This window comes from Rissa tridactyla, chromosome 9 (genome assembly GCF_028500815.1).
Source record: "Rissa tridactyla isolate bRisTri1 chromosome 9, bRisTri1.patW.cur.20221130, whole genome shotgun sequence".
NCBI lineage: Eukaryota > Metazoa > Chordata > Aves > Charadriiformes > Laridae > Rissa > Rissa tridactyla.
In genome coordinates, this window is record NC_071474.1 from 9,903,609 (window position 1) to 9,931,331 (window position 27,723).

General features: G+C 48.2%; 1 protein-coding gene across 1 annotated transcript; it reads left to right on the top strand.

Moving 5' to 3' along the window:
• The first annotated feature begins 827 nt into the window (after positions 1–827).
• Positions 828–18,353, top strand: FAH (fumarylacetoacetate hydrolase). The gene is made up of 14 exons (XM_054213412.1): positions 828–1,002; positions 3,484–3,594; positions 4,201–4,322; positions 5,427–5,476; positions 6,947–7,037; positions 7,578–7,675; positions 7,919–7,971; positions 9,386–9,485; positions 10,183–10,313; positions 11,091–11,166; positions 11,757–11,803; positions 12,793–12,894; positions 13,891–14,008; positions 18,145–18,353. Exons 1-14 carry the CDS (start codon positions 922–924, stop codon positions 18,222–18,224), a joined length of 1,260 nt encoding a protein of 419 aa, XP_054069387.1. The 5' UTR covers positions 828–921; the 3' UTR covers positions 18,225–18,353.
• Positions 18,354–27,723: the final 9,370 nt, after the last annotated feature.

Genomic DNA, 27,723 nt, shown 5'->3' on the forward strand with positions numbered 1-27,723 from the left:
GCTGGTTGTACTTACATATCGCTCTCTAAAACTCCCTGAAAGGAGGTTGTAGCCAGGCGGGGGCCGGTCTCTTCTCACAAGTAACAAGTCATAGGACAAGAGGAAATGGCCTCACCTCAAGTTGCGCCAGGGGAGGTTTAGATTCGATATTAGGCAAAAGGGTTGGCAAACATTGGAACAGGCTGCCCAGGGAAGTGGTGGAGTCACCATCCCTGGAGCTATTTAGAAGATGTGTAGATGTAGTGCTAAGGGACATGGTTTAGTGGTGGACTTGTCAGTGCTAAGTTAACGGTTGGACTTGATCTTAAAGGTCTCTTCCTACCAAAACCATTCTATGATTCTGTCGCTCGATTTTTAAGCTGCTGAAACTATTTGGAGAAAGTGGAAGGACGCAGCGTTTACAAAACTAAAAAGCCCACAGAGGGGCAGTTTCAGGTGTGAGTTGTGCAGCTTCCCCAGGGCTGCTGAGCTCCTGGCGGAGGAACGGCTCAGCGTGGGCATCGTCGTTTCACCAGGATGGTGAAACCAGGGCACGGGCGCGTAAGCGACCCCTCAAGAAGGCAGAAGTGCCTGCTCGGATCCCCCCCCCCGCAGCCATGTACCTGGTAAAAGACGAGCGATGTACCAGTTTTGCGTGAGGGTTTATGGGGCAGGAAGAGGCTGTTTCTCCACCGGTCCCCACCTCGCTGGGAACAGTTACCAGCCGCTGACTCACGCAGACCTCTGGCACTAATTAACCGCTGCGGAGGGGTGGGATGGAGACAGGTCTGCGATTGGTTTGGGGTGAGGACGGAGGGTGGGATTTGGTGCTTCTGTGCTCTGGGTTACAACATCTGGAGAGGATCTTCCTCCTTGGAAGGCGCGCAGCAGCCCGGGAGGTGGGGGTTCTCGTCCGTGAGCAGGGACTGCTCGGAGTTCAGCATGTCTTTCATCCAGGTAGACAAGGACTCAGATTTTCCTCTCCAAAATCTCCCCTACGGGGTTTTCTCCACTAAGGAGGAGGTGAGTAACGGCAACCTTTGTCCTTGGGGTGTCGTCATTGTTCTGAGGCTATGAATAAGAGCAGAAATTCCCGGCAACCTGGGATAAAGGACAACTTCCCAGCCTGAGACACTTGCACGGGCTTCCTGACTTGACAGCAGAACTGGAGCTGCCGCATTGTCTTTTTTCTTAATGCGGTTGTTTTGATGACAGCTCCCTCAAAATTGCGCAAAAGAAATGAAAAGTGCTAACGCTTATGAGAAGTACTTTGGTGAATACATGCAGTAGGTTTTTTGTGTTTTTGACTGGTTTTGTGAAATCATTAAATCTGCATTTGATCCTTTCACACACTAAGTAGAGGCACAGCATAGTTCGCACTGATTTTTTTTTTGAAGCTCGATCCCTTATTTTCTTCATGACTGAGTGTAATCATGCCGTCACCCTTAAGAAGCCACATTAAATATTTATTTTAACCTACTGCTAATTCTGTAGCGCCCAGTCCCTCTTGCATAACGTGAAGTGACATAAGGGAAAAGTGAAGTCTGAACTGAAAACACCGTATCTGAAACGAGTGTTGTCTTCTGGTCTGTTCCGTGTCTGCTCTCGGTGTGTGTTTTTGGTGGCTGAAAAGCATTAAACCGGGGCACAAAATGTGTTTTATTTCTGTCCTTTTGTGTTTTAGGGGGCATATATTTATGCAGCGATGCATTAAATGTGTAGAAGAGTGTTAATGTTTAAAGCTGTGCCCAAAGGGTACAGATTGAGCCAGCTTCGGGCCTTATCTTTTATAATCACGTAAGAAAACACGTTTCAGCCTTTCTTCCAAGGAGGTAGCTCCCAATTCCCATTTTCGTGAGAACTGAGCCCGGCTGGGGTGAACCTCACGCCTCCGAGTGCCTGGTGGGACGGAGCCCCGGAGATGCATCCTCCTGTGGAAAGGGAAACAAGCCAAGAGCCGCGTCTCAGAAGGAAAAAGTGAAGGATTTATTTATCATTGCTCAAGGAAACTTCATGATTATCTCCTGGGTTTTGCTGCCTTGGCTTATCCATGCAGGTTTTAAAAAAATAGAATTTAAAGCGGAAGATTGTGTTTTCTGATGTGGTATTTTCCAAAGATAAAACCGAGATGGTTCATTTAATCTCTTCCTAAATGTACGTGTTGTTATCTAGCAAGTTTGGATTATTTTTCTGCCTTCTCCAGTAACTGCTCTCGGAAGAAAACATCTTCACTCAAACCCTGTGAAAAGACAGGCAAGGACTTATGGAAATTATTTAGGAAAATACTGTTCTAAAAGTAGCCCAATGTTTTAATGATTTCAGGCTAAAGCAGTTGATGTCATTCCTGACTATCCCAGTTACAAATTAACCTGACATGACCTTTAGGTTTTTTTCTGCAGGAATGTTTGCTGAATAAATACTTATTATCGCATTTGGAATCTTTCTTAGAAATTAAAGGTTAAAAAATAGGCCCAGTAGCATGGATTTTCATAGATGGTCATTCCCTTTTGGTAAGCTGGTTTTCATAACAACTGTAACTAGTTTGTCTTTATTTGCCTAAAGACGCAAATAATTGGAATTTGTCTTTGAACGCTGCGGCATATTTATAACCCCCCGGCCAGCTGCGGCAGAGCTGCAGTGGGATGGTCCGTGCTTCTCCCCCGCCGTCGCCGCCGGCTCCGCACGCGCTTGACGCCGGCCCTGCCAGAGCCACGGTGGATGAACGGGGTCTTTGTGCCCGAGGTTGCATCTGTCCAGCGAACACAGCCACGATGTCCCTTACGTGCGGGAAGCTGTCCCTGCAGCGAGGATCTAGACTAGGGTTGGCACGCAAGTTGTGGGCTCCTTGTATGGCGTGAGGATGTGTTGTGTAGGGCAGCTTCATTCGACGTGGTACAGAAATAAAGTGGCTTGAGGAAGATGTGCTGCCTTCCCGATATGTCAGTGGAGTCCAGAGCACCCTTCGTCTTCTAGAGAGGAACCGTGGTGCAGAAATGCCTATTTCCAATTACATGGTTATAGGGATGAGATAGAATCGTAAAATCAATCCTCCCATAGCATGTCTATGCTTTAGTTCCCTGCCTGTAGAAGGAGGAATAGCGGTTGCCTACTTCACAGCGCATTTCAGGTTATTCAGGGCTTATTCTGCACTGCTCGTCATTAATGAGGGATGGGCAAACACCTCTGGGGGAAACGGAGCCGGGAAAGGAACTTCTGCTTGTTGTCCTGTCCTTCTCCCAAAAGATAGGGATGAGGAGAAGGCTCTCTCCCAGCCCTCGAGTCTGCAGGGAGTCTGCAATGACGCTCTGCCTCTAGGTCTTAAAGTTTTTTAGCAGCCGGTCTCATCGACTGGCTTTTAATGGTCAATTGCTGTGCTATCAGACGCTTGTCCCTGATGGACTCAACTCTCTGTGGTCACTGTCTTCCCCCGTGCCCTCTTCTGAGGATTTTTGTGTACACGTATAACCTCTTCTCTCTTCTCCCCTTCCTCTCGCTGCTTTGCAGCCCAGGCACAGGCTCGGGGTAGCGATTGGAGACCAGATTTTGGATCTCAGCGTCATTAAACATCTGTTCAATGGACCAGCTCTTGCCAAACATCAGTATGTCTTTGACCAGGTATTTAACAGAATCTGTTGTTCTAAGTTCCACACACATTTTAGAAATGTTCCGTAAGAGATTTTAGAAATTTGTGGTGAGATAATGAACATGAACTGGAAGCGTGTTGTCAGGTGGGCTCTGCTTGCAGGGAAAACTCATCACACCTGCCATAGCAAGGAGAGCAGAGGCATCAGGGGTCCAAAGGACATTTTCACCCAAAGTTTCATCAGACTTTGGCAATGCAGGGGTCTGACACAAAGCCTAAACATTACTTCAGCCCCGTTTGTGCCTTCAGCATTTTATGGAAAGGAATCAGATGGGATTTTAATGACAGACAGCTTGTGTTAAGGGTGAGAGTAAATACAAAGGACCTCTGGTTGAGATACCAAAGCTGCTCAGGTCTGAAGTGGTGTGTTAGGATGGGCGCAATGCAAGCACACGGCAGGTCCTGCTTCAGCGGACTTGTGGTGGGACGATGGGCAACCTGGGCAGCCACCACCGCGTAACCCTGGCCCGCAGGCATTCAACCCCTCTGTGAAAGAGCAGGACATCTTCCACGCACGCAGAGGTTAGGCGAAACATGGTCTTTTACCTGCCACCCCACCTCTATGTGTCACCTGTCAGCCTACCCTGAACGCCTTCATGGGGCTGGGCCGGGCGGCGTGGACGGAGGCGAGGGCTTTTCTCCAGAAGCTGCTGTCAGCCGGCGAGCCGGCCCTGCGGGACAACACGGAGCTGCGGAGGAGGTGAGGAGGGAGCGGGGAGTCGCTGCGGGGCGCGGGGGCCTTCCAGCGCTGCCCTGTACGACCCCATGATCCCAGGCACCAAAATGGAGGTGGCCACCTGCCGCCTACGTGGGGTTTGAGCACCCTGAGAGCTTCCCTCTCTTAATTATGTCTCTGATTAATCCTTCAGCTACCCAGAGATCTGGGGTGTCACCCTCGGCCTGGGAACACCCAGGGCTGTGCCTGGCCCTGCTGCCTCTCTGGGGCCTGGTATCTCTCCGGCCATGTCCTCCCAACCCCAGCCTTCGACAGAGACGTGGCGGCAAGGGCCTCCCCTCCGCCTCTGCCACCTCCCCACCATGGCCCTGCCTGTCCCACCCGGGGCTTCTTCTGGCATGGGGAGACCCCTCCGATTGCTCCTCAGAAACAGCCTGACTTTGCCAGGTTTTAACCAAATTTGTTGTGGCAAATTGGCCTCAGACCCAGGGCAGCGCCCCAGTGTAGGAGTGGGAGGGGAGGGCTGTTCTCTGCTCCGTGCTGTGCCGATGGAAAACGCGTGTGTTCGTTCATCACACACCTTCTTCTTTGTCTGGAGCAATGCCTTAAACACTAACCGCCTGCCCTGGCAGCAAGCGGGAGCCATTCCTCGCTGTCCTGCCAGGGTGGTTTAGGCACAGGCGTGCAGGAGAGGGTTTGAACCACTGCTGGACACCTTCCCTGAGCAGCCCCAGCAGTTCCAACTGGGCATCCCAAGAGCCACATCCCATAAAATCATCCTTCCCGTGCCGCAAAGGCAGCAGTGACCTGCTCGGCTGTGTGCATGGGCAGGGGGTGTTCCTCTGTGCCCCTCGGGAAAGAGCCGGCTCACCTCAAGCGTGCCTCCCTTCCCGCTTGCTCCCTGGTGGATGCTCCTTTCAGTCATAACCATCCCGGTAACAGCAGCTTGTCCAGTCATCTTAGTTTTTCTGCAAGGTTTTTGGGTTTTTTTTGCTGCAAGCCTTTGCAAAATAAATTAAGGAAGGAGCTCAGAGAGAGAGGGAGTCAGCCTCTTATGCCCTTATAAACCACTTAGGGGCGAGAGCTGCAAGTTTTCCGAGAGCTGAAGTTGTCGTTTCTCATTTTCAGAGCGTTTGTACCTCAGGCCTCTGCGACGATGCACCTGCCAGCCCGCATCGGTGAGTCTCCCGCGGCGGAGGGCTGCTCAGCGCTGCCCTTTGCTCCCGCCCGCAGAAGCTGCTTTATTTCCAGCTCGCTCAGACAGACAGATCACAGCTGTGACGGGGAATGGGTTTTGCAGGAGCCAGAAGTAGATTATTGTAGGTAATGAAAGGTAGGTGCTGTCTGTGGCACAAGAATAAAAGCCCGGGGAAGCTCAACAGCAGCCAGAAATTTCCTGGATGCATTTTGCACTAAATCAGGGTTGTCTGGTGCCATATAATTCTTGTCATCAGGTTGGCATCACCAAAGGTCTTTGTGACTAGAGCCAGGGGAGAAACACTTGTTCAGTTTCCAACACTTTCCCTATTTGCTACCAGAAAATAATTCAGCTCTTCAAAGTTTTGCAAGGCAGATACTCCAGCATAGCCTCATAACATGCATGAGTCTCCGCTCCCAGCCTGTTACTCTGTGTCCCAAATCTTACCTCCGCTCCCATGAGGCCATGGACTGCTTTGGAGTAAGTGTATCCGTATTGATAGATAAACATTTTCCTGGTTTTTACAGAAATTTATATTTGGACCCAAACCAGCTTGATCAAAATCACTCGAGGGATGTGACCTTCACAGGAGCAGGGGTGTGAAGTTGCCCATTTCCCGGCCAAGCCCTGTTCCCGCTGGGCTTCTGGCTCCCGTAGGGCACAGCCCTGGTTTGGGACAAAGTCTAACCTGACTCAGAGGAACCGTGATGAATTTCCATAGATGTGACACCTTCATGCAAATAGCTTCAGGTTGAATATGTCTTGTCAAAAAATTGCTGGCTCCTAGCACTCGTGAGTGCTGTGAGAGCTCTCAGCTACAAGTTATTTAGGTCCCTACTACGCTTATGTTCAGCTCTATCCTGGGCATGATTCATGCTTGTCCTGAGGGCAAGCACTGGCTGTATCCTCTGCTGGGGCTGCAAGGTAAAACTTACCCAGCTTGCAAAACAACTTAACGCAATGTAAATGCCCCCTCCCGAGTTGCGTTTTTTTCCCCCCAAACCCTCCGATTTCCCATTCCGCTGAAAGGTGGGGAGCTGTTTGCCAGGGATGGCAGCAGAGGGCAGCAGATGTCCTGAGTATGAGCCGATTCCCTCCACCTGGGTACCACCGGCAAGACAAAAAGAGCAGTGGGACGTGGCTTGCCTTTGGAAAGCTGGCTGCTGCTTCGTGTCAGCATGTTCCCCCCTCTTCTTTACCGGAGGCTTCAAAAAAAAAAAGAAAAAAAGGCCAGCATAATTTATAAGTGAACCGTTAATCACCACCTTTATGCCATTAAATACAACCCAGTGCTAATAATATTAAATGTTGCTACATGCCTCGGCTTAGCGCTCTCGCTGTCTCCTTTTCTGCTCTTTTCATTGCCAGCAGCGTATGATGTGCTTTAGCCCCAGCAGATGAGGGACTTTCCTACCGTTCTTCCCTATTTTATGGGCTTCTTTCCATGCAGGAGATTACACTGACTTCTATTCTTCACGCCAACATGCCACAAACGTTGGGATCATGTTCAGGGGGAAGGAGAACGCTTTGATGCCTAACTGGTGGGTAGTTCAGTTTTTTCCCTGGTGCAGCATTATTTTGCATGCTTATCTGTACGTATATATAAATTCGAAAGATCTGAGTAGTGTTTCAGCAAGATAATGATTTGAGTTCATAGCAGATGAGAACCTGTACTTGTCAGGAGTTCGATAACAGAACTGAAAACGACATTTCCCCCGCCTTAGCCGAGTCTGCACTTGTAGCATTTTGTAGCAGCAGCCGCACCAATTACAATGCAGCCCTCTGGTTCAAAGACAAATTTTGCTAAAAAATTGGTATTTGCTGAGTGACAAGAAAGTAGGGTTTAAACTCCAAGGAATTAAGCAGAGCAGTGGCACAGAAGTGCGTTAACACAGCCACATGGCATTGGATTATAGTTTGTTCACGTCTTTATCTCAGAGCAAGTAAAGTCCCACCTATGCAGAGCTCTCGCCTCATATCTCGCCCCCCCCATGGTGCTTCCACCCCAAAAAGCTGCTCTGGCTGGCGACGGTTACACAGCCAGACCGTCACAGCTAACCTCTGTGATGCTTTCTCGCCAGGCTGCACTTACCTGTCGGTTATCACGGCCGCGCATCATCCGTTGTGGTGTCTGGGACGCCCATCCGGAGACCTGTGGGGCAAATGAGACCTGACAATGGTGAGTCCATGGTGGGCTTTTAATGTGGCTTCTTTTTTTTTTCTTTTATTTTTTATTTTTCCTACAAGAGGATGGGGTGCCTTGTCTAAAGCCCAGCCTGGGGTCAGGGCAAGAGAAAGCCCTGAGTGAAGTCCATCTTGTGTTTGCAACCCAGGCAGCACCTGCCGCTCTGTTTCTTCTGGATGTTACTTTTATTTCCCTACCTGCCTCCCTGTCATAAAATACTCTTTCTTCTACCCACAGACAAACCTCCAGTGTTTGGTGCTTGTAAGCGTCTGGATATAGAGTTAGAAATGGTAAGATGGGGCTTTTTTTCCCTACCACTTGAAAAACGTTAAAATAGAAACAGGGAAGAAAAGGTAGGTTTAGCTGCTTCTAAAATGAATGGCTCATGAGGTCCATTCCTGTGTTTCCCTCTGAGCAGTCCGTGCAGCAGGCAATAAAGATCTCTCTGGGGGAAACCTTCCCTTCTGACAAGCTGCAAGGTGCACGAGCTCGCTCATTCAGTGGTTTGCTACTACAGCTTTCAGGCTGGAAACAGTTCGTCTGGCCAAATCTGAGCACCAGTGCAGCAGTCTGGAAGCACGCAGGCATAATTCCTTTTATCAGGTACCACAGCCCGTTACCTGGTTAGCCCTTACCTCTGCACTGCAGCCTGGACCTTCTAATGGATGTTGGGGATTTTGGAAGTACAGACTGTCTGAGCCTTGAGTCTAGAGCAGAGGAAGCCGTGAGTTCTTGGAAGTGCAATTCAAACTCCTCAGGCTGGAACGATGAAACCTGTGCTGTGGGTGTTGTAACAAAACACGCTTGGAAGGTGCATCTTCTTGTAGCTTAGCATGGTCCAGAAGAGAAAGTTTTATAGGATTTTTCACTTTCATTTATGTGATTTATTCCCCATCTCTCCCCTTTAAAAAAAAAAACCAAAAAAAACCAGTGGAAGAAGTCTCATATTAAGTGAAATGGTACTAAAAATGAACGGAAAGCCTTTAATGCTGTATGCTTTGCAGATCAATGCAGTATACAAGGTGGGAGGCAGTCCCATAAAGTGGGGTACACAAAGTGCTGCCACACTGTGCTTTGCAGCCGGAATTTTACCACTGGCTGTTCTGAGAGCAGATTTAGACTGACGAAGGCTTTGGCAGAAAACACTTCCATATTGTTCGTGGAAAGAGACAACTGAGATTCCCTGTAGGTTTCTCTGCCACGTGCTCAGGCTGTACTTTTCTAGGGGAGCAAGTGCAGGCACCCAGTTCATGACCTGTTTCACTTAGTGGGCGCGTTTCTCCACCTGCCTCCTCTTCCCCACTGCCGTGACAGGCTCCAGCCGTGTTCAGCATCCACTCGGATGACTTTAAACTCTTTCCTGTTCACTGCCTGCAGCAAACAGAGTCACTTCAGTGGGCAAATCTGTTCTGGATCTGGATTATAATTAGGAGTAACCATTTTTGCTCCTGCATTTTGACAACATCATCCCCTTGTTTAATGACTGTCTCTTAGCAACACAGTGCTCTTAAGTATTTCAAGCCTGACACCTTCATGGAGGGGAAGAAAAAGGGAGCAGGCTATGGGTTTTGTCTAGTTGTGTATGGAAAATGATGCAAACCCCTTCCTGTCCAGCCTCTCTTGCTCATGCGTGCAAACCTCTGTGCAATAAGGATTTGTAGCTTCAAAAAATTCCTTAATCAACATTTCGCTTTTCAATTTCAGGCATTCTTTATAGGCCCTGGAAACAAGTACGGGGAGCCGATTCCTATCAGCAGAGCCCAGGAGCACATCTTTGGGATGGTCCTTATGAATGACTGGAGCGGTAATTGGTGCTGCGGGAGTCTGCCTGGAGAGGGGGTTACAGCGTCACGGGAAACTTTAGATAGGGATAAATTATATATTTTAATAGTAGAATAGTGATCATTGAAACCACTGGGTAGGACTGAAAGGGATGGAAATGAAACGCTGTCTGCATTTCTCAGGCTCTATCTCAATCCGTCTTCGATCAATCAGTAGAACCAGAAATTGCTGCCTAATGAAGATTTATTTACTTACGAAAGAGCTAATATCAGTCTAGTTTCTTCTGGGCAGGGATGGAGCAGACCTAAGGATGGTGATTCCAACAGAGGATCGATTTCAGTGTCAGGAGTAGGAAAAGGATTTGGCAATCGCAAATCCCTCAGTCTCTGCATAAATTTAACTAGGTGAAATTGGCCCTACAACTAGCACGGACCATTAGCTGGGTACAAAAGCATTAACTAAACTAGGGATAAAAATACTGGTTATATGGGGATGGTCTGCCTTGTTTTAGTTATGCTGACTTTTCTTCCTAATATAGCTGGTCTAAGAAAATTGGTTTGAGGGTCTGAAAGGGTTGGATTTAAATCAGGATTTGGGGCACAACGGTTGGAAAAGGGTGGTGATAACATTTCCAATCCGTGTTACTCTGTCACAGGTGCGATGGCTGCGCAACTCCTAGGATAAGTTTAACAGCATTGCTTTCAATTTTCTCTTCCTAGCCCGCGACATCCAGAAATGGGAATACGTTCCTCTGGGTCCCTTCCTGAGCAAGAGCTTTGGCACAACCATCTCTCCTTGGGTTGTTACCATGGAAGCTCTCATGCCATTCGTGTTGCCAAACCCTGTCCAGGTTAGCAAGAGAAAAGGGTGAAATTAAGGAAAAGCAGTGCTAGACAAGCCTCAGCAGAACTGGCAGGTCCCATCAGTAGAAATCACTGAGCTGTATCAATGCCAAGCGCTTTCTTCATAGAGTTTACAAGTGTGATCCTGCTTCCAAACATACGAAAGCACCCTGGGCCCTCTGAGTTCAAATGCTCATTGATGTCACCGGCGCTTGCACATTGTGCCCTGAGGTGTCATCCTGCCTGCTTGAGCAGGGCAGAAAAATCGTCCCCTTCAAAACACCTGGAAAATAAACTCACCCGAGAGCTTCTCGCTAGCATTTGGTAGCCCTTGGCATCCAGCAAGCAGCGGAGAGAGAGTGGACTCTAGCCAAAACACTTTGTTCAAGCATTTCCAGTTGTCTGCATTATGCAGACGTTTAGTTAAAATTGAAAAGGGTAATAAAAAGTCTTGCAGAGAACTCACCATCCTCTCTGTGCAGGCACAGAGCAAAGGTGTGCTAGCACTGTATTTGTTTTGGATTACATCCATGCCGTAAGGATGGAGAAGGCTTTGGAGCCCACATGCAGATAAAGGAATCGGGTTATATGGATATCACATCTATTCTGAAAGATCTTTAAAAGTACGTGCACGAGAGCAAGCAAAGCAATAATCTGAGCAGTAACAACGGCCAAGTAAATGGGGTGTGCAGCACAGGCTGGTTAAACAAAAAAGTCACTAGGATGGCTCGCGGAATTTTTCCTTTTTGTTTGTTTAGACTGTGGTGCCTTTTATATGCTTTTAGGATCCCAAGCCGCTGCCCTACCTTCAGGATAAAGAACCCTACACTTTTGACATCAAGCTCTTTGTTGCTATTAAAGGTACGGCAATGCCGAGCGGGTTATAAAGATGAAATTGCCAACTAAGGGTTGCAGAACCACCACATGTTTCAGACAATTTGCTCTTGGCTCTGTGGTTCTACTTTTCCATCCTTGCCCAGATTGCCTTTGCCGGAGAAAGAGGCAAAGCTCTTCATGCTCCCCGTTGGCTGTGCAGCGATGTGTCAAGGAGGGAATGCCTCCTACATGATCAGCTTACGATGAGGAGCTCTGCCTGCATGGGCAGGGGTAAGCAGGGCATGGAAAGAGCAGATGTCCGTGATACTCAGATGTTAACTCAGCTCAGACCCCCAGCTCACGGCCCTGCTGGCTGGTAGGTCCGGGTATTACTCCGTTAGTAGAGCAGAGAGTAGGAAATGGGCACCTTGATACTACCTCAGTGCCATCCATACGCTTGTTTTCTGTGAAATGCTGGCCTTCTTATTGGAATAGAAAATGTTATTACTTGTTTCCTGCTAGGGATTACAATGATAAAAGGAGTCTCCATCCATCTGTAAAATCAAAAGACTCCGACATCATTCATCCAACACAAACAAATTGCTTCCCTGCTTCTTATTTTTTATTTTCTGCAGCAGAAGGAATGAGCATGCCAACTACTATATGCAGATCCAATTTCAAGGTAAGACTCCCATATCTTCTATTTGTTTGAAATCTTGCTGATGCTATCACCTCCAGCCTTAGGCAATTTCAAACACTGACTTTTGCATTAGCTGAAGATCTGGCCTGGTACTGTGTGTGCGTAGGGGATGGGGGGAGAAGAGCAAGAGCGGAGGGTGGTGATAGTTCACTCCTATTGAGATGGAAACACCTGAATGCTCGGGTGGTGAAGCTCTTTCTGCTGCTCGGTTTAGGGCGTTTAGGGTGCTCGGAGCATCGTAAGTAGTGTGCTCATTTGGCAGGGAGCGGTGAGAGCGGAGGACTCGCAGGCAGAGGGAGTTGCCTCTCGCTGTGCCGAGGTGCAATACAGCTTCGCAGTCGCAGCTGGTCATTTAGCTGCAGACTCGCTGCTGTAACACCGCTCCAAGCCCGGATCTGCCCCAGCCCCTCTGCAGGCGGCATGGTGGCTCTGCCTCTACAGGCTGATTGAAGCCAGGAGATATATGTACCAGCTGCAGGATTTCTCAATCAATTTTATATTCACATTTAGTGCTTTGCATAGTAATTACCTAAACCAGTAAATCAGTAGTCAGCAAATCAGTAATAAGGAGATTTTTCTGTAAACTCATTAAAATACTGGGCTTAATCATGGATCCTGGGTCAGCAGTGCTGGCCTTAAAGAGGAAGAAGATGAGAAATTACATCCAGCTGAAAGAAGAGAAATTTTAAAAGACTAAATTGGATGTTAAAGTATGTGTTTTGTATGCACATAGCAGCTCCTGGTCATGGCTTAGAAAGCAATCAGCCAGGCCATGGTAACTACTGAGAATGCAGCACTAAGTAATAGTGGAGTTGCTTGTAGGCTGCTGAAGGTTCCTGATTAAATAAGGAAACTTTAGGGACAGTCTTACCAGCATCATCCCGAGAATGCAATACGTTCCGCATAGGCTAGTGGCATGCCAGAGAGGTTTGTCCTTCATTCCTTTAGCCTCCTCTTCCTCCTTCCTCCAGCACATGTACTGGACCATGAAACAGCAGCTGGCTCATCATACGATCAATGGGTGCAACCTCAGACCTGGAGATCTCCTGGCCTCCGGCACAATCAGTGGACCCGTAAGTGTTTAAATAATGACAGTCACTGAGAACTGGTCAGCAATCCCAATCGGAATGAGCAGGGCTTTGGGTCTAAGCCCTGTTTGATTGGAGCAGAAAATACCTGCAGTTCTTTCCTGGGGACTTTGGGCTAATGCTTTGGTAGCCTCAAAATTGCACTGAGAAGTGGTGGTGGGTTTTTGTTATTGTTTTGGTTTTTTTTTTAATTTCTCCTATGTTCCTTTCCCTAAGAACCATTTTAGTACAGATGCAAACTAATTTCTGTGCACAAGCATCCACATGGCCCGTTTATACTGTATGAAATACAGCTTTTTTATTTCTGCGTCGAATGTTAAAGGTGCGCGGGTATAACTTTTAGTTTCTCTAATCCTACATATTCATATTTGGAGCTAACTTCACAAGCTATTACTCTGCTTGTACTGCCACATGCACAGTTGTTGCAATACGTGGGTAAGCTACTGGCATTTTCTGAACCATCAGAGACAAATCCTGTTCTGAAAGACAGCTTCGGGGTACGTTGTTTCCAAGCTGGGATACCTGTACTTCCATTTTGAGCATTTCTGAAGTGCTTTTTGCTTCCTCTAAACTATTGTACTGCAGACTGACATTAAAGACTTGCAAACATTTGCCAGCTTTGCGCTTCTGAAGAACAAAATGTAAATAAAACTCTGAAACGTGACTACATAAAAGCGCTGGTTTTGTAGAAGTGCCCTCAGTTTGTTTCCATTCTTTCTGTGGCAGACCCAAACTGCTTTCACAGGGTTTAGCACTATGTTAAACACGCCAGCTGACGGCTGGAAGCATGGCTGCTTACAGCGAACAAGCAATTAAAATGCAAAGGCGGGAAAATAAGCCAATGTATCAATTAATTCAATCAACAGCAAAACTCTGTTCTATAGAGTTAACAGACTTGCGCATGTACTTCCAGCAGCAAGTAGCCTAACAGCGGGACAGACACTAAAAAGTTGTTTATTTGTTTATGAACTCTTGCTGCAGGAGCCGGAGAGCTTCGGCTCCATGCTGGAGCTGTCCTGGAACGGAACAAAAGAAATCCCTCTTGGCAGCGGACAGTCTCGTAAATTCCTGCAGGACGGAGATGAAATAATTTTGACAGGTAATAGCCGAACAACGGCTCTTACACCGCACCGAGGACGTTTCCATAGGTTGATCCCAGTCGTGTGAGCGCCTGGGGGGGAGATGGACTATTCTGCACATACCTGCCACGCAAGCACAGCTGTTTCCATCCTACCTGTCAGGAGGCAAAAGCAGGTGGACAGAAACAGCAGGCTGAGAGAGTTGGGGTTGTTCAGCCTGGAGAAGAGAAGGCTCCGGGGAGACCTTATAGTGGCCTTCCAGTACCTAAAGGGGGACACAGGAAAGATGGGGAGGGACTCTGTCAGGGAGCGTAATGGTAGGACACAAGGTAATGGTTTCAAACTGAAAGAGGGTAGATTTAGACTGAATATTAGGAAGAAATTCTTTACTGTGAGGATGGTGAGACACTGGAACAGGTTGCCCAAGGAAGCTGTGGCTGCCCCATCCCTGGAGGTGTTCAAGGCCAGGCTGGATGGGGCTTGGAGCAGCCTGGTCTAGTGGGAGGTGTCCCTGCCCAGGGCAGGGGGTTGGAACTGGATGATCTTTAAGGTCCCTTCCAACCTGAACCATCCTATGATTCTAAATTTCCCTGCAAAAAATGCTTTCTGGATTAGATTATTTGCTTTGCTAAGTAGTTAACGATCTTGCTCTGCCCGTGTGTGAGTGCTAAGGGGATGATGGGGGCAGGTTTGCCTTTATGGGCGAAAACATCCTGGCGCTAGAAGCAGTTGATGTGTTGCTGCCACCGCAGTCCAAGTTTGCGTGTGGAGCAGAGCTTGGCAAATGGTGAAAAAAAGTTATTTTGCAAATAATCTTTTATTTGTAACATAGGCATATTCAATGAAGTGTGTTGCAAATTAAGATGTGGCAAACAGCGTGAAGCCTGCCAGAACAGCTGACCAGCTCCCCCCTGGAAAGGGCTGTGCTTGAGAGCTGTTTCATGCTGGGCCATGGATTTAATTTTCGTCTTGAGAAACTAAGGATTTTATGAATTAAAATCTACCAGGGTGTTTTGTGATCTAAATCCCACTCCTACATGTTTTTTAATCCAAAGACTAGTGCACAACAAATCTATTTTTTCCTTTCCTCTCATCTTGTCAACCCCTTTCTGGCTTTGAGGTGGCAAGTGTTTGGCAAGAACAGCCATGAGAAACTTTTGATTCAAGCCTGCGTATGTCTTTGCTACGTTGCCTACTGAATTTTTAAGGAATATCTTGTGGGATGTTGCGCATCATCAGATGAGACCCAGCCAGTGCCACACCTGGCTCTGAGCAACTCCATCATGCTGATGGCACCAGAGATAGTCTGCACAGAGATAAAAACAGCTCAGGCGATGAGATGCGACTTAGAGCAGAGAAAATGCGAGTGACTAATGCCTATGCAGCAACCTGAAGGACATGATGGTGTGACGCTAGTATGCGTTTGTGTACCTCTGCCTGCTTAATCCATCCAGGACTTTTAGGATTTTTGCCAAAATAGTCTAAAATTTCGAATTTTTTCAGAAAGCTTTTTAACAAAACCTGAGAACTTTTCTGTGTTATGGGGGGGAAAAAAAAAAAAGGGATGTATTCTAGTCTCCCAGTGATGGCTCTATAAGCGGTTTTGGTAGTATTGCAGCCAGAGCCCCAGAGCCTCCTGTCTGGCAGTCGATGCAATAGCTTTGAAAATCATATTTCTGTGACGTGGTGCCAGTTTTGCAGAGGAAGATGCTGAGACAACTGGAGATTGAGATGTACTGGAGAGCTATAAGTTATGAAACCGCGGAGTCCCCAGTACCTCTGACATCCTCCAGCCTCCCAACAATGCAGCAACTACTCATGCTGCAAGGTGTAGGCATCTGGCACTGCTCTCCATAGTCTCCCTATACATTCAGTGCAGAGAGACACTCCTCCAGCAATCCAGAGTACCACGTTGCCCTCCAGAGTTGCACATCTCCCTCCAGTAACTATGCCAGGAGCTCTAAATCAGGGTACAGTTAGGAATTATGAATGTCCCTTTGGAGTTAGATGCTGACATCCTTATTGGCAAGGAGCACCTTGCAGTTTGGGAGCTGCTGGCACAAGGTGGCCAGCTGAGGGACAAATGGGACTAGACCATGACTCATATTGTTCTTCATGCCCAGAACAAGCTGCCCTTAAATGAATGTTTTAAATCCTGAATGTCTTTTATCTTTAAAGGTGTCACGGTGGCATTGTTGTTAACCTGGATGAAGGCACCATTGCCCCAGTGGGACTGTCTCATGTTAATCGGTCTCCTGTGCTATTTTACACTAGCAACAGTTTGTGGTTGTAGTGATTAGGGCACCGTGCCATTCATGAGACCCAGGCGCTGCTGGGGCTGTCTGCTGGGACAGTTTGGGATCTGCTCCTGTTTAGTGATGTACGGCAGATCCAGAGCCTTAGGGCACCCTTGGGGCAGGGCTAGTGCTATTGCATCCTCTCCCGAGGCGGTGCTGTTAGCTCTTGCCAGGTGCCCAGCCCATAATTTCTCGTCTCCCATTTCAACTTTGTGTTCTCGTTCCCCTTGTGGGAGCTATTTCAGAGCCCTACCACATAAAAGGAGAGAAATATATTTCTCCCAAGAAGTGGGTCTCGGGGAGGGAGCGTTGCGAGGGAGTGTTTGCGCATGGCGTGCTGCAGCCGGCTGCAAAAACCTCTCTGTAGCTCCTTGGCACTCTGCTCAGGCCAACGCTGCTGGCAGCGCAGAGCTTGCTTTGTCGAATGTGCCGCTCCTTGGTACTGCTCTAAATCGTAGTTGACAGCGGGGATACCTAAACTGGACTGAAATAATAAGCCAGCACTCACGGGAAAGCTGGCAATGAAGCCTAATGAGAAAAATGGAAACTGAGCTGAGCCTTAAAGCAAGTGTCCTACTCAAGTATTGCTTACGAAAGAGGATTACCCGGCAGGTACTGGGATGGTGTCTGTGGGCAGGCTGTTACACAAGCACTTAGAGACACTGCTCACCTTGGAAAAACTTCACTTCGGCCTGGCTGTGGGAGCTGCACTGTGGGTGAGAGCTGGCAGAGTCCGTCCCCGTGCTGCAATAACTTTGGCTGCTCTGCGGCCTGAGCCCACCCGTCCTCCTCTTCCTCAGAGGAGGTCTCCGCTGGTCTGTGCTAAGGGTGGGAATTAGGATTAAGGTCTATTCTGTTCAGCTCCCTCTTGGCTTCCCGAAGGCAGCTGGTTTTTATCCCATGCAGGGAAGATGACATATTCCTTTATTTTAAGAAAACCCGTCTCCAACTATGAAAGCAGTCCTTAAAATACAGCATATGCCACGTGTTTCCTTACTTTGATCAGCTGTTGTAGCAGACAGCTACAGTAGGTCTCCTCAGATGTTTCTTCCCAGAATAGTCTTCCCAGATAGGCCAGAAGCCCCTGGCTGCATCCCCTTCCCTCCTTCATCTGCATCTTTGCTAACGGATGCTGTTTCTGGAGCAGCTCGGCTGGCTGTGGCAGCAAGAGGCGCTGCGGCATCTCCATTCTAATGTCATCTCTCCCATCACGGCGGAGTAGAGAGAGATTGAATTGTCCTGTAGCTAGAGATGTTGTCACAGGCCAGTACCTTCAGCGGCAGTCAGCAGACCTTCAGTGCCTGTTTATATGAAAAAGGATAAATGGGTATTTTGGGTCAGATGCTCAGCTTCTCATGCAACTAAACTCCTTTATTTTCGCGAACGAAACATATCCTATAAGGGTAGGTCCTGCTGTTTGGGGGGGTGTTGGTGATCATCTTTCTGGCTATGAACACTTCAGTGTCCCACGAGCAGCCCTAATGCTGCAGAAAGAGAATCCAGATTTCCTTTATTAACAGCAAGGCTGGGCCAGGCAGTGAATCAGCTTGCCAGCTAGATTGATGATGCTGCACGTTAGGTTTGAAAATAGAAATATTGCACCTCTTGTTTGCTCCTTGATCATATTCACTGAACTTGCATATTGCTGTGTTTAACGTTTTGTGCTTCTTTCTTGTTGTTTTTTTTTTTATATTCCTGGGCTACTTGAACACTTCCAGGTGTTCCCTTTTTTTACCCCTCGTTGCATTTCTGAAATGTTTCCACTCGTTTTTGGTCTCTTTATGCCTTTATTCACTTTTATTGCTGTTAAAATCCTGCTGTCCTTACAGAACAAGCTGTCTGTTGTTTTCTGGCCCTAGGTTACTGCCAGGGCAACGGCTTCCGTGTGGGATTTGGCCAGTGCTCGGGAAAAATCCTTCCAGCCCTGTCGGATCCATGATGACTGGAGTAAGGGGACATCCGAAGAGGAGGCTTTCTCCCCCCACCTCTAACAGTCATACTGCTTTATTCACATTTATTATTTTTATATGAATGATCAGAATCTTATTATTTTTAATCATGAATAAATATCTTAAAGATTAATATGGCTCTCTGGTGTGATAAGCAAAGGATTTCGATGCTAACTTAAAATTCTCAGAATAAGATGACTGAAACGGAAAGCGAGATTCTTAACTCTTCTACTATATTAATAGTTTTGTTGTAATTATAAAAAGGGGCTTTTAAGTAAACATAAATATTCAGAGTACTAGGTTGATGATAACAGCTGAGGTTGCACGCTGACTTTTTTTTCGTAGGGTTAATATGGTGGAGGTAAAATCCTGAAGGCGAGTTGCATATGGATGCTAAAAACTTTTAGACCATCCTGAGTAAAAAGAGTTACATGACTATGCCCTAAACTAATTTGTTACAAAGCAATTTGCAAATGTGATAATCAATACAAAGCCAAACAAAAAAAAATACTAGACAAACTGACAACCTTTCAAAATAGTGAAAACAGAAATCGTACTGTACAGCAAAAAATAAATCCCAACACACAACTAACAGCTCTGCGCAAGGCTCAGAACTCAATTCCTGCATCATAGAAAGCAAATCTGGGCAGGGTTTGGAGCTCAACCCTTACACTGCAGCACTGATGAGTTTCTGGAAATGAACCCCATCAGGTCACAGCCTCAGCTGCCGCCCTCCCCTTGCCCCGGGAGCAGGCGGGATGTCCCCACTCCTCCTGCCCTCACACAGGCAGAGGCAACTCTCCATCTCCCAGAACAGACTGGTGCCAGCCCTGAGCTGGGAGCCTGTGTTGGGGTACCCCAACAAGGAGCGCATGGAGATACCTCGTGCATCCTGCCGTGGTTTTAGAGAAGGGAATTGCCCATTTCTCCCCCACTGTGCACCAGCTTCCCTGGCGTCAAGGAAGGAGGGCGAACTTCACGGCTGGAGTGATCCCCAAGTGCTCACCGGTGGCAGTCACACCTTGTCACCTAACAGGGGCTGCGGTAAGAGGACACCGAGGAGGCAGATCCCCTTCCTGCGCTCCTGAAAGGCATCTCTTGCTGTGGCATCCCCTTGCAGCAGGCAGTAAACAAAGCCACATGCCACTTTTCTCAAGTGTAAAGGGCATCTGCTGTCTCCCGCTGGTCTACAAATCAATTTAACTCTATGGCCAAGTGCCAAATCACATCAATTAGAGGATATTACTGACTGAAGGAGCTCAGGAGACCGGATAATGAACTGTGGTACAGTGCAAGGGGAACTTGTTAAATATTTGCTTGGTCCTCAAAGTGAAGAGCCTGATGAAGCTGCCGGCTTCGTGCAGCGACAGCAGGATGAGCGTGGGCTGCTGCTTTCCCATGGCTGCCCCCTTGCTCCTCCCGAGCTCTGCCGGGTGGTTTTGGTGGTGTGGGCCACGCTGGTACTTGATGTCACCCTGGAGACCACCTGGTGTTTATCAGGAATGTGAACCTCTTAGCCACACAAGAGAGAAAAATGAATTTGAAATGAAGATTAATGAAAAAATGTGGCAGTGCAGATAAATCACTACTAACGGGGCATGTTCACCAAAATGGGCTCTCTTCCAGTGAGCAGTATTAATAGTTCCTTTAAAGAATGATACTTGGAGGATCATCCCCAAATCAATTCAAATTTTTAGCCTGAGACATTCCACTATCACCAGGAGCGATGACCTGGCCGGGAAAGCAGTGGCTCATTGTTATCAAGGAAAAGCTGTTTCCCCTTCAGGCTCGTGTGGAAACTCACAGTTGAACTAATAGGCAGGTATTTATTTAACGTACTTTGACTCAGTTGTCAATTTATAGGATGCTTTGTGCTCTCTTTTGACCTCAAAGGACAACCACGACTTGACACCTCCACTCCTGGATTCAGAAATAACTTATGTGGTTCCTCTGAGCACAGCCTGACTACTTCTGGCAGCAGCAAGAGGACACAGAAAGTGTTTATCCATTGGAGAAATTTCTCAGAAGCAACACCCATGTCGCACCTTGCTGTATTTTATGTATTGGAAATGCAGCGTCTGAGGAGGTGGGGGGTGCACCCACATATAGACAAGAGCTGATGGAGATGTCAGGGCAGCATGTCATTACTCACAGGCTTTGATGTTGATACAAGACATTTGCAGCCAGGGAGGACCACGGTGTCAATGCTTTCGGGGTGCAGGAATACTTATTAGAAACTGGTAACTCCATAGTGCTCTTTGCTAGCTTTGTGCGGAGCAAAGGAGAGTCCTGTACACAGGAAGGAGTTCCTCTCCCAAAGAGCCGACCTGACTCTGCAGTTGCTGCTGACAAGTGAAAATTTGGCTCCTTGCTTGGACAGGCTGGAAGGTCAGTGGTGCCGGCAGCCCTGCTGCAAACCAAACCCTGGCAGGACGGAGGCCCCCAGCCGCAAATCCGCCCGGGCTGCGTCCCGACCCAGAGGCAGGCTGCCACCCGCAGCCCCAGCCCCGAGGGAGAAGGGTGGCTTTGCATCTGCTGTGGCCACACTTTCCATCCCACTACCAGAGCCCCCAGTGTCTGGCCAAGCACCCCTGCACCGTGCTGGGCATGGGTGTGAGGTGGTTAAGTCCCTTCTACGACCCTGCGGGTGACAGAGCTGACTTCTCTAGCCTGGGGACATCTGGAGAAGTCCCAGGTTCCCAGAAGGTGGAGATTTTCTGGAAAGGAGCTCAGGTACAGCTCTGAGAGCAGGTTTCAGAGGTGAGCTGGAGAAAGTCCAAAACCTCGCTCAGGACGGAGCTCAGAGACATCTGCCGCCTGCTGCATGGACGGGGGCCAGAAAGCCATGAAATGCTAAAAAAGGAGAGAAACTTTTCTGGTTTATGCCCAAGGCCACTTTCTTTTCACCTTCAGCAGAAGGTAGTGGGCTTCATTCGGGTGGGCGCTGGGGAGAAGGGGAGCCCGTAGCTGGGCGCAGCAAGTCCGGAGCCACCAGCACTGTCAATCCTCACCCCTGCCAGGGTACCCGGCGTGGAGGGGCACATGAAGGGTAGATCTATACTGCAACGTACAGCGCTGTCCTAAAATAGCATCACTTGTCCCTGGGACAAGCAGCGCTATAGCCACAGCAGCACCCACTGCCTGGGGAGGCAGCAGCCTCCAACACAAGTTTTGGGAAACACCCAGGTGCTCTGGGCACCTCCCATGTGCTCCACCTCCACTGGGGCAGCTGAGACCACTTTGCAGCCTTGGCCCTTAAATTGAAGCTCATGGGGCTCTCCCCTGGTTTTGGGGGAAGGTGTCTGCAGGGTAGGGGTGAAAAGATGAGGTTCTTGGAGCAGGAGGTGCTTCGTGTTGGGTGCTCTCAGTTCAGCATGCGGACCTGGTGCTTAGAAATGTTTATTTTTGAAGTGCCATTCCGATTTGTTTGGCTGTCTCTATGCAGAGCTTCCCCTCCACTTCTGGAAGCTTTTGCTGTAATTAAGTTTGAGCATGGCTCTCTCTGCTTCTAGAGGTTATTAATTTTAATTTGATTTAAATCTGTTTTCCTTAGTTTGCTTATATCCTGACTTTCAGCAAAAATGGAAAGAAAAAAAAAAAAAGGCATCAAACCCAGAGCTCCTTTTCCTCTGCCCTGTCATAGCAGCACGTTTGTGACCTGGGTGCAGGAGAAGAATTTTCTTCTTGGATCTTCAGAAGCCTGGAGGAAAAACAAAACCTTTCCGCTGTGCCAGCCACCTGGAAGGCCTCGTTCAGAATCACAGACCGTTGTATGGGAAGAGCGATCCTGCTTTCCTGACCCGAGGAAAGGGAAATGTGCATCAAATTGGAAACTATGGCTTTTATGCTTGCCTGGAGCATCTTTCTTGCCGGAGGGGTCTTTTACACTCAACGGAGGTCGACGGTTCCCAGTAGTGACCCGTGCTGGAGCGCAGCGATCCTGGGCGTGAGTAATGCTGGGATGTTGGATGGAAGGTCTTGGAGGGATGCGGGGGGTGCTTCTGCGTCATACTGACTTATCGCAGGGTGGTCATACGTGCAGTGAGTCGGGCTGTCTGACAACATCGCATCCGGCGCTGTTATTTTGCTGGTGAGAAAACTAAGGGCAGCCTCTGCTTGATCCTGTTTGAGATGCCTTTTCTTACAGATCAAAGCATCATCTGGTTGGTATGCTGCGTATAATTTATAATAGCACTGTTGGTATAATTAAGTGTCTAAAGAAAAGCATGGAATAAAAACCCTAAAGCATATTTCAGCATTTAGAGGAAACAATAGATTTTTTTTTTCTGCGTGCAATGGTGGTATTCTTCACCAAAAATAGTTTTCTGCAGAGATTCTAATTAGAAATGGATGTGATATCATGGAAAAAAACCCCTAGTTTTGATGAAAATGTTCGGGTCAGCAATATTCATAACTCCCTCATTAACCAGGCAGTAATAACTCAAAGTAAAACGCTCTTTCAGTGGTTATTCAGGGTCGAGGTAGTGACTTTGTTAAGAGGGACAGAGCTGGTCGGTGATATTCACACTGGCTTTGGCTTGAAGCAGTAAGGCAGGAGGCCATTTCTCAGGCTTGATTGCTGCTTCTCTTCAGGATGCCCACACATTTGCTGCTTAGTGAGAAAGAGAGAGATCATTTCTGGAATTTTAAAATTGATTGAAGGCTTTGGAAGTACGTGAGGGACATGCTGAAGCGCTGGCACCATGCTGCCCCGTATAAATCTGCAGTGAGCTGTTCCTCCTTCCCATGCCCCCTCATTCCCAAGAACATCTTCACCTCAGTGCTTTCTCTGTTGCACACCTGTTTGGTTTTCCATGAAGTTTTAATTATAAACCTGTGCTTTCTAGTTTTTGCTCCATATTGTCTAACTGGCAGCTGCAACAGAGCTGGGGTGGGCACGGTTGATGTACGAGGGAAATGCTGCGGGAGCTGGTGGCAGCTGAGCACCCTTTGGGTCAGCCTGTGGGATTGACTGGTTGGGAGCTGCGAGCGTCAGAAGGGTTTCTTGTCCCCCTTCTTGCTGTGCGCTGGATCTGTGGAAGCCCTGGAGCTGCCGTGTCCCAGGACCCTGCTCCAGGGGTGGCTCTGGCCTTTGGCTCGGGGGCCGGTGGGCTGCCCAGCTCTGTGGCTCGCTTGCCCCTACCAGGCATGTCATTTGTTCTGCAGAGGCAATACAGCTGCTGCTTGAGAAATCCAATTAGTCTTAAATAGAAAATATGTTTTGAAAAACTCTGCTTTCCTTACAGCTTCAGCGCGCTTAATGCAATTTTAATACATTTTTGATTGATTCCTGATTTCCCTTCGGGAGCTGCCTGGCCAAGCCCCAGTATGAAACATGGAGCTTTATAACTAAGAATTGTGTCATTCAACACTTCCTAATGCCATTGTGGATTGAATCGAACCCTGAAAATAAATGCAACCAGGGATCTTAAACTGTGTATTGCTTTAAAAAAGTACATTGCGCAGTGTTTTCCCCCTGGTTAGCAAGAAGGAGGGGTGGCCAAAGGATATCAACCGTTTTTAATGAAAACAGTTTTTAAAAAAAAAAAAAAAGTGCAAATGCAAAAGAATGTTGACTGAAATAAAGAATTCCCATCGTTGCATTAAGCCATGGTTAAAACTGGGGATCTAATATGCTTTATTTAAATCAAGACACCTGAGATGTAAAACCATGAGGCAGCTAAAACAAGCGGTTTGAAGCCTGGCAAATCTGGGCTGACAAGGTCAGAGATGGAGAGGGTGAGGGAGGAGGGGAGACGGATTTAAATTTTCCAGGCTGTGTTTAGCGGGGTTTTCACACTGGGGCAGCTCAGCCGAAACCATTGCAAGGGTGCTGCTGTGCAGACGGCTGGCGCAGATCCGGCACCACCATGGACTGAGCTGGGTGCGAAGCCGGGGAGCTGGTGCGTGGGTGTCACTCTGTGCATTGCCATGTTGACCTCAAAGATGTGAAACTGCAGGGGTGGGGGCTCCTTTGGCCGGCTCCTTGCCCCAGCAGCAGTGGGGCAGGAGCTCCTTGCCCAGTCCACGTGCAGGTCATGGTGTCACCGCTGTCCTCGGGTCTCTCCAGGTGGAGAAGCTCGAGGTTGTGTAGGCTCAGTTATCACTAAGCACTAATGGGGAACTGTGTGAAAACTGCAGGTAGCACAGGGGACCAGCACCAGTCTGGCTCCATAGAAGTTTAATTTGGGGCTGTCTTGAAAAGTCACTGCCTTCATCTCTTATATGCTGGAGCACCGTCTTCTAAAGTGAACCAGTTGAACACCTGATGCCTGCCGTCCTCACCACGCTCCCTCTGTGTGCCATGGAGATTGCTGGAGTCCAATCACAGCATTTTCCACATCCAAATCTTGAGCTGACTTGACTTCTGAGGTCTAGTAACATGGGTTGAAGTTGCCCACTGAGACCTGTAACGACCTCGCAAGCTGGGGACACCTCTGGAGGGCACAGGCTGCAGCAGCATCGCTCGTGCAGATGCCTGGCTAACACCAGTCCCTGGTTCTTTCAGAAAAACCTTTATGCTCCCAGTTCTCCAGGGTGTCTGGCCAAATTCAGCCACTGCTGGCTTCAGTTCGGGTCTGCTTTTATATTAGCCACAGTGGCTGCTCTGAAAATGGCATAAAGACTCCAGTCTCTGCTTCTGACTAGGACACAGTTAATTGGTAGGGTTTTGTCTTTGCAGCAAACTGGGTTCATGGTATAAAGGTCCTTCTGCCAGAGGACTCGCTGCGGGGACGAGGAGCTATAAAGTGCCCAGCTTTCAGGCAACAGAGTCCTCTTACGAGACGAAAGAATTGGCAATTTGTCTCCTCATCTTTTTTTCAAGAGGAGCTCCCTGGCTGCTTTTTACTCAGCATATCCTGTACACTGTGGACTCTTCAAAGAGATCCCACAGATGCTCCACACTCTTCAGTTTCAGTTGCTAGCGGGAAGGATTCCAGTCTCGGTGGCCCTATTTCTTTTGGCATGCAATTTGTTACTGATAACGAATTGCCGAAATACAGCGTGCTGCAGTCCTCCACTGAACTGCAGCTCTGCTCAGCTCCATGCTCTTCCTGACCGAGGGAATAAACCTGAAATAGCCACTTTGGAGGGGCTGACCTCCCAGCAGAGCCACAGGAATGCTTGGAGCTCCATCAGCTCCGTCCTGGGAGTCACAGAATCTATAACTCGCAGGACAGAGGTGCACAGGGACCAGTTTTCCGCTCCCACCCTCCAAGGAAGGCTCTCAGCAATCTACCTCTTTCTTGAAAATCATGTTGTTGTGTTGCGGGCGGTTTTTAAGAGGTCCTGGCAACTAGCAGTGAACAACAACGGAGACGACAAGGAGAGTTTCTATGTTGAAGCTGTTTTATTGCATTAGATAAATACATTTGCAACGAGTTTGAATTATTTCCTCTGAGTGCAATTGCTAGTAGTGTGGTGTAATGATTTAAAAAAAAAAAAAAAAAAAAAGAACCAAATCTAGCAGAGGCACTTGTTGCATGCAGCTGACATGAGTACCGAGCCCGGCCATGCAGCTCCTGCCCAAACAGACCTTCCGCTGGCCGTGAGCGCGGCTCTGTCGGCACCGGGCAGGAGCCGCCGTCACCCACCCCGGGCGGGCAAGTCCCGGCTCTGAACGCAAGGAGGGCAGCGTTTCTGCTTTCGGCACGATGTTTCGTATTGCTTTTGGTCAGAGTGGTGAGGTGGCGTGTGTGTAACGAGCGGGGGAAGGCAGGAATTAGAACGCGTTTACGTTATCTATATAAAAACAATCACATTGACTGTTACACAGTTATGTGAGAGGGCTGGATGTGACTATGTACATGCTAATGGAGATCTTCTTTTGACAAGAGAAGGATGGACTTGGCAGGCTATGCTAGGAAGATAAGTACCTTCTTATTAGAAATCAGAGCTACCCAGAGGGACCTTTCCTTTAGGATCTTCAGGAAAATCCATAAAATGGTTTGTACAGCTGGACAAACAGAGGGGAAAAAAAGAAGTGGCAAACACTCTTGCAAAGCCAACTTGTTAATTGGCTTCCCTGGCAGTTGTAACCCTTTGCTGTCACGCCGGCTTTGCTCCTGCAAGGGCTGTGCGCTGCCGTCCCTGCCCTGCCCAGGACGCAGCCCAGGGCTCGCACTTAAGCACGTGCGTAAGCCCTCAGCTGAACAGGGGCTTATCGGTGACGCGCGACAAAGCCCAAGAGCTCTGCATGCAGACGAACACTGAGGGGAGCGTTGGCACGGGGCGGGGGGGAGTGATGACAAGCTCTGGTCTTGCTCTGCCTCAGCTGTGAGCACGGCCAGGTGACTGGTGAACTGAAAGCCTCTCTAGCCTGGAAATAGCTTTATTTTGGGGTGTCTTTTTTTTGTCTATTCTGTAAGTAACCCCGCTAGTATGAAGGTAGGATATGAAATTTGGTGGCAAAAATGCGTTCTAAACTTTACCTTTGGGAACAGAAGCAATCCCCTTCGAGCTAGGGCATCCATTCCTATAGTGCAGATAGCCACATTCATGAAAAAAGAGACCGATGCACTCGCTCAAAGTATGGTGAGCATTAACAGTCACGCTTGATAAAGTCCTGTTACTGGTGATTAACTGGCTAGCAGAAACTGAGGCTAAATAACAGCCTGATGAGCAATCTGCGGTGGGTAATTGAAGCAGTGGCTGTCTCTGAGTAGAGAATAGCAGGATTAAAGCCAATCCTCAAATCTCCTGCCTCCTGAATGGGATCTCCTACAACAGAGATTAGCAAAAATTGTGCAGTGCAAAAGATCCATGCAAAAATCTCCACGTGCCTCATAGCCTGCTATTTTGGGAACTCTGTAATCAGTGCTGAGCACCTTACGTCCAGACTGTGCTCAGAAATCAGGGGAATATGTAACCCAGCCAGGTGCCGCTTGGCATGCCTCAAAATACTGCAATACTTATGAGAGATCAAACGGAGGTCTGGACAAGTCCTCTGCCTGGGGAGAACTTCCCTCGCTGTATACCGACATTCAGCTCTTCCCCGTTAGTTTCACAAGGAAGAATTGTAAATCAATACCTCATCTCGGTATCACTGTCTGAGGCTCTCCAAGTGCTTTCTGGTATTATGAGACAGACAAAACAATGTGAGAGGAGTTCATATTGTTGTACCCATTTCGCAGATGAGTAGACCGAGGCACATAAAGCAGTGACTTGTGTGTTCGTCAAACAAGCCTGACAGAGCTGAGAATAGTAACCTACAAAGTCTACATCCTGATTCCTTGTCCCACCTTTGGCTCCACCTTTTTCACCCACTGTGCATCACCTTATGGCAAGAATCTAGAGGTCAGGTAGGATGGTAAGGAAGAGGAGAAATAGCGAAATGCCCTTCTTGCAGATTTGTGCTTTCAAGTCTTGTTTGCTCATGATGCTTGTGGTGGTTGCAGTACCAACTCCATATTGCTTCAGCAGCTCCTTACAGTGCCTTAAGCCAAACAGGTCACTATAAAAGGCTGCTGTGAGCAAAGCTCAGAATTT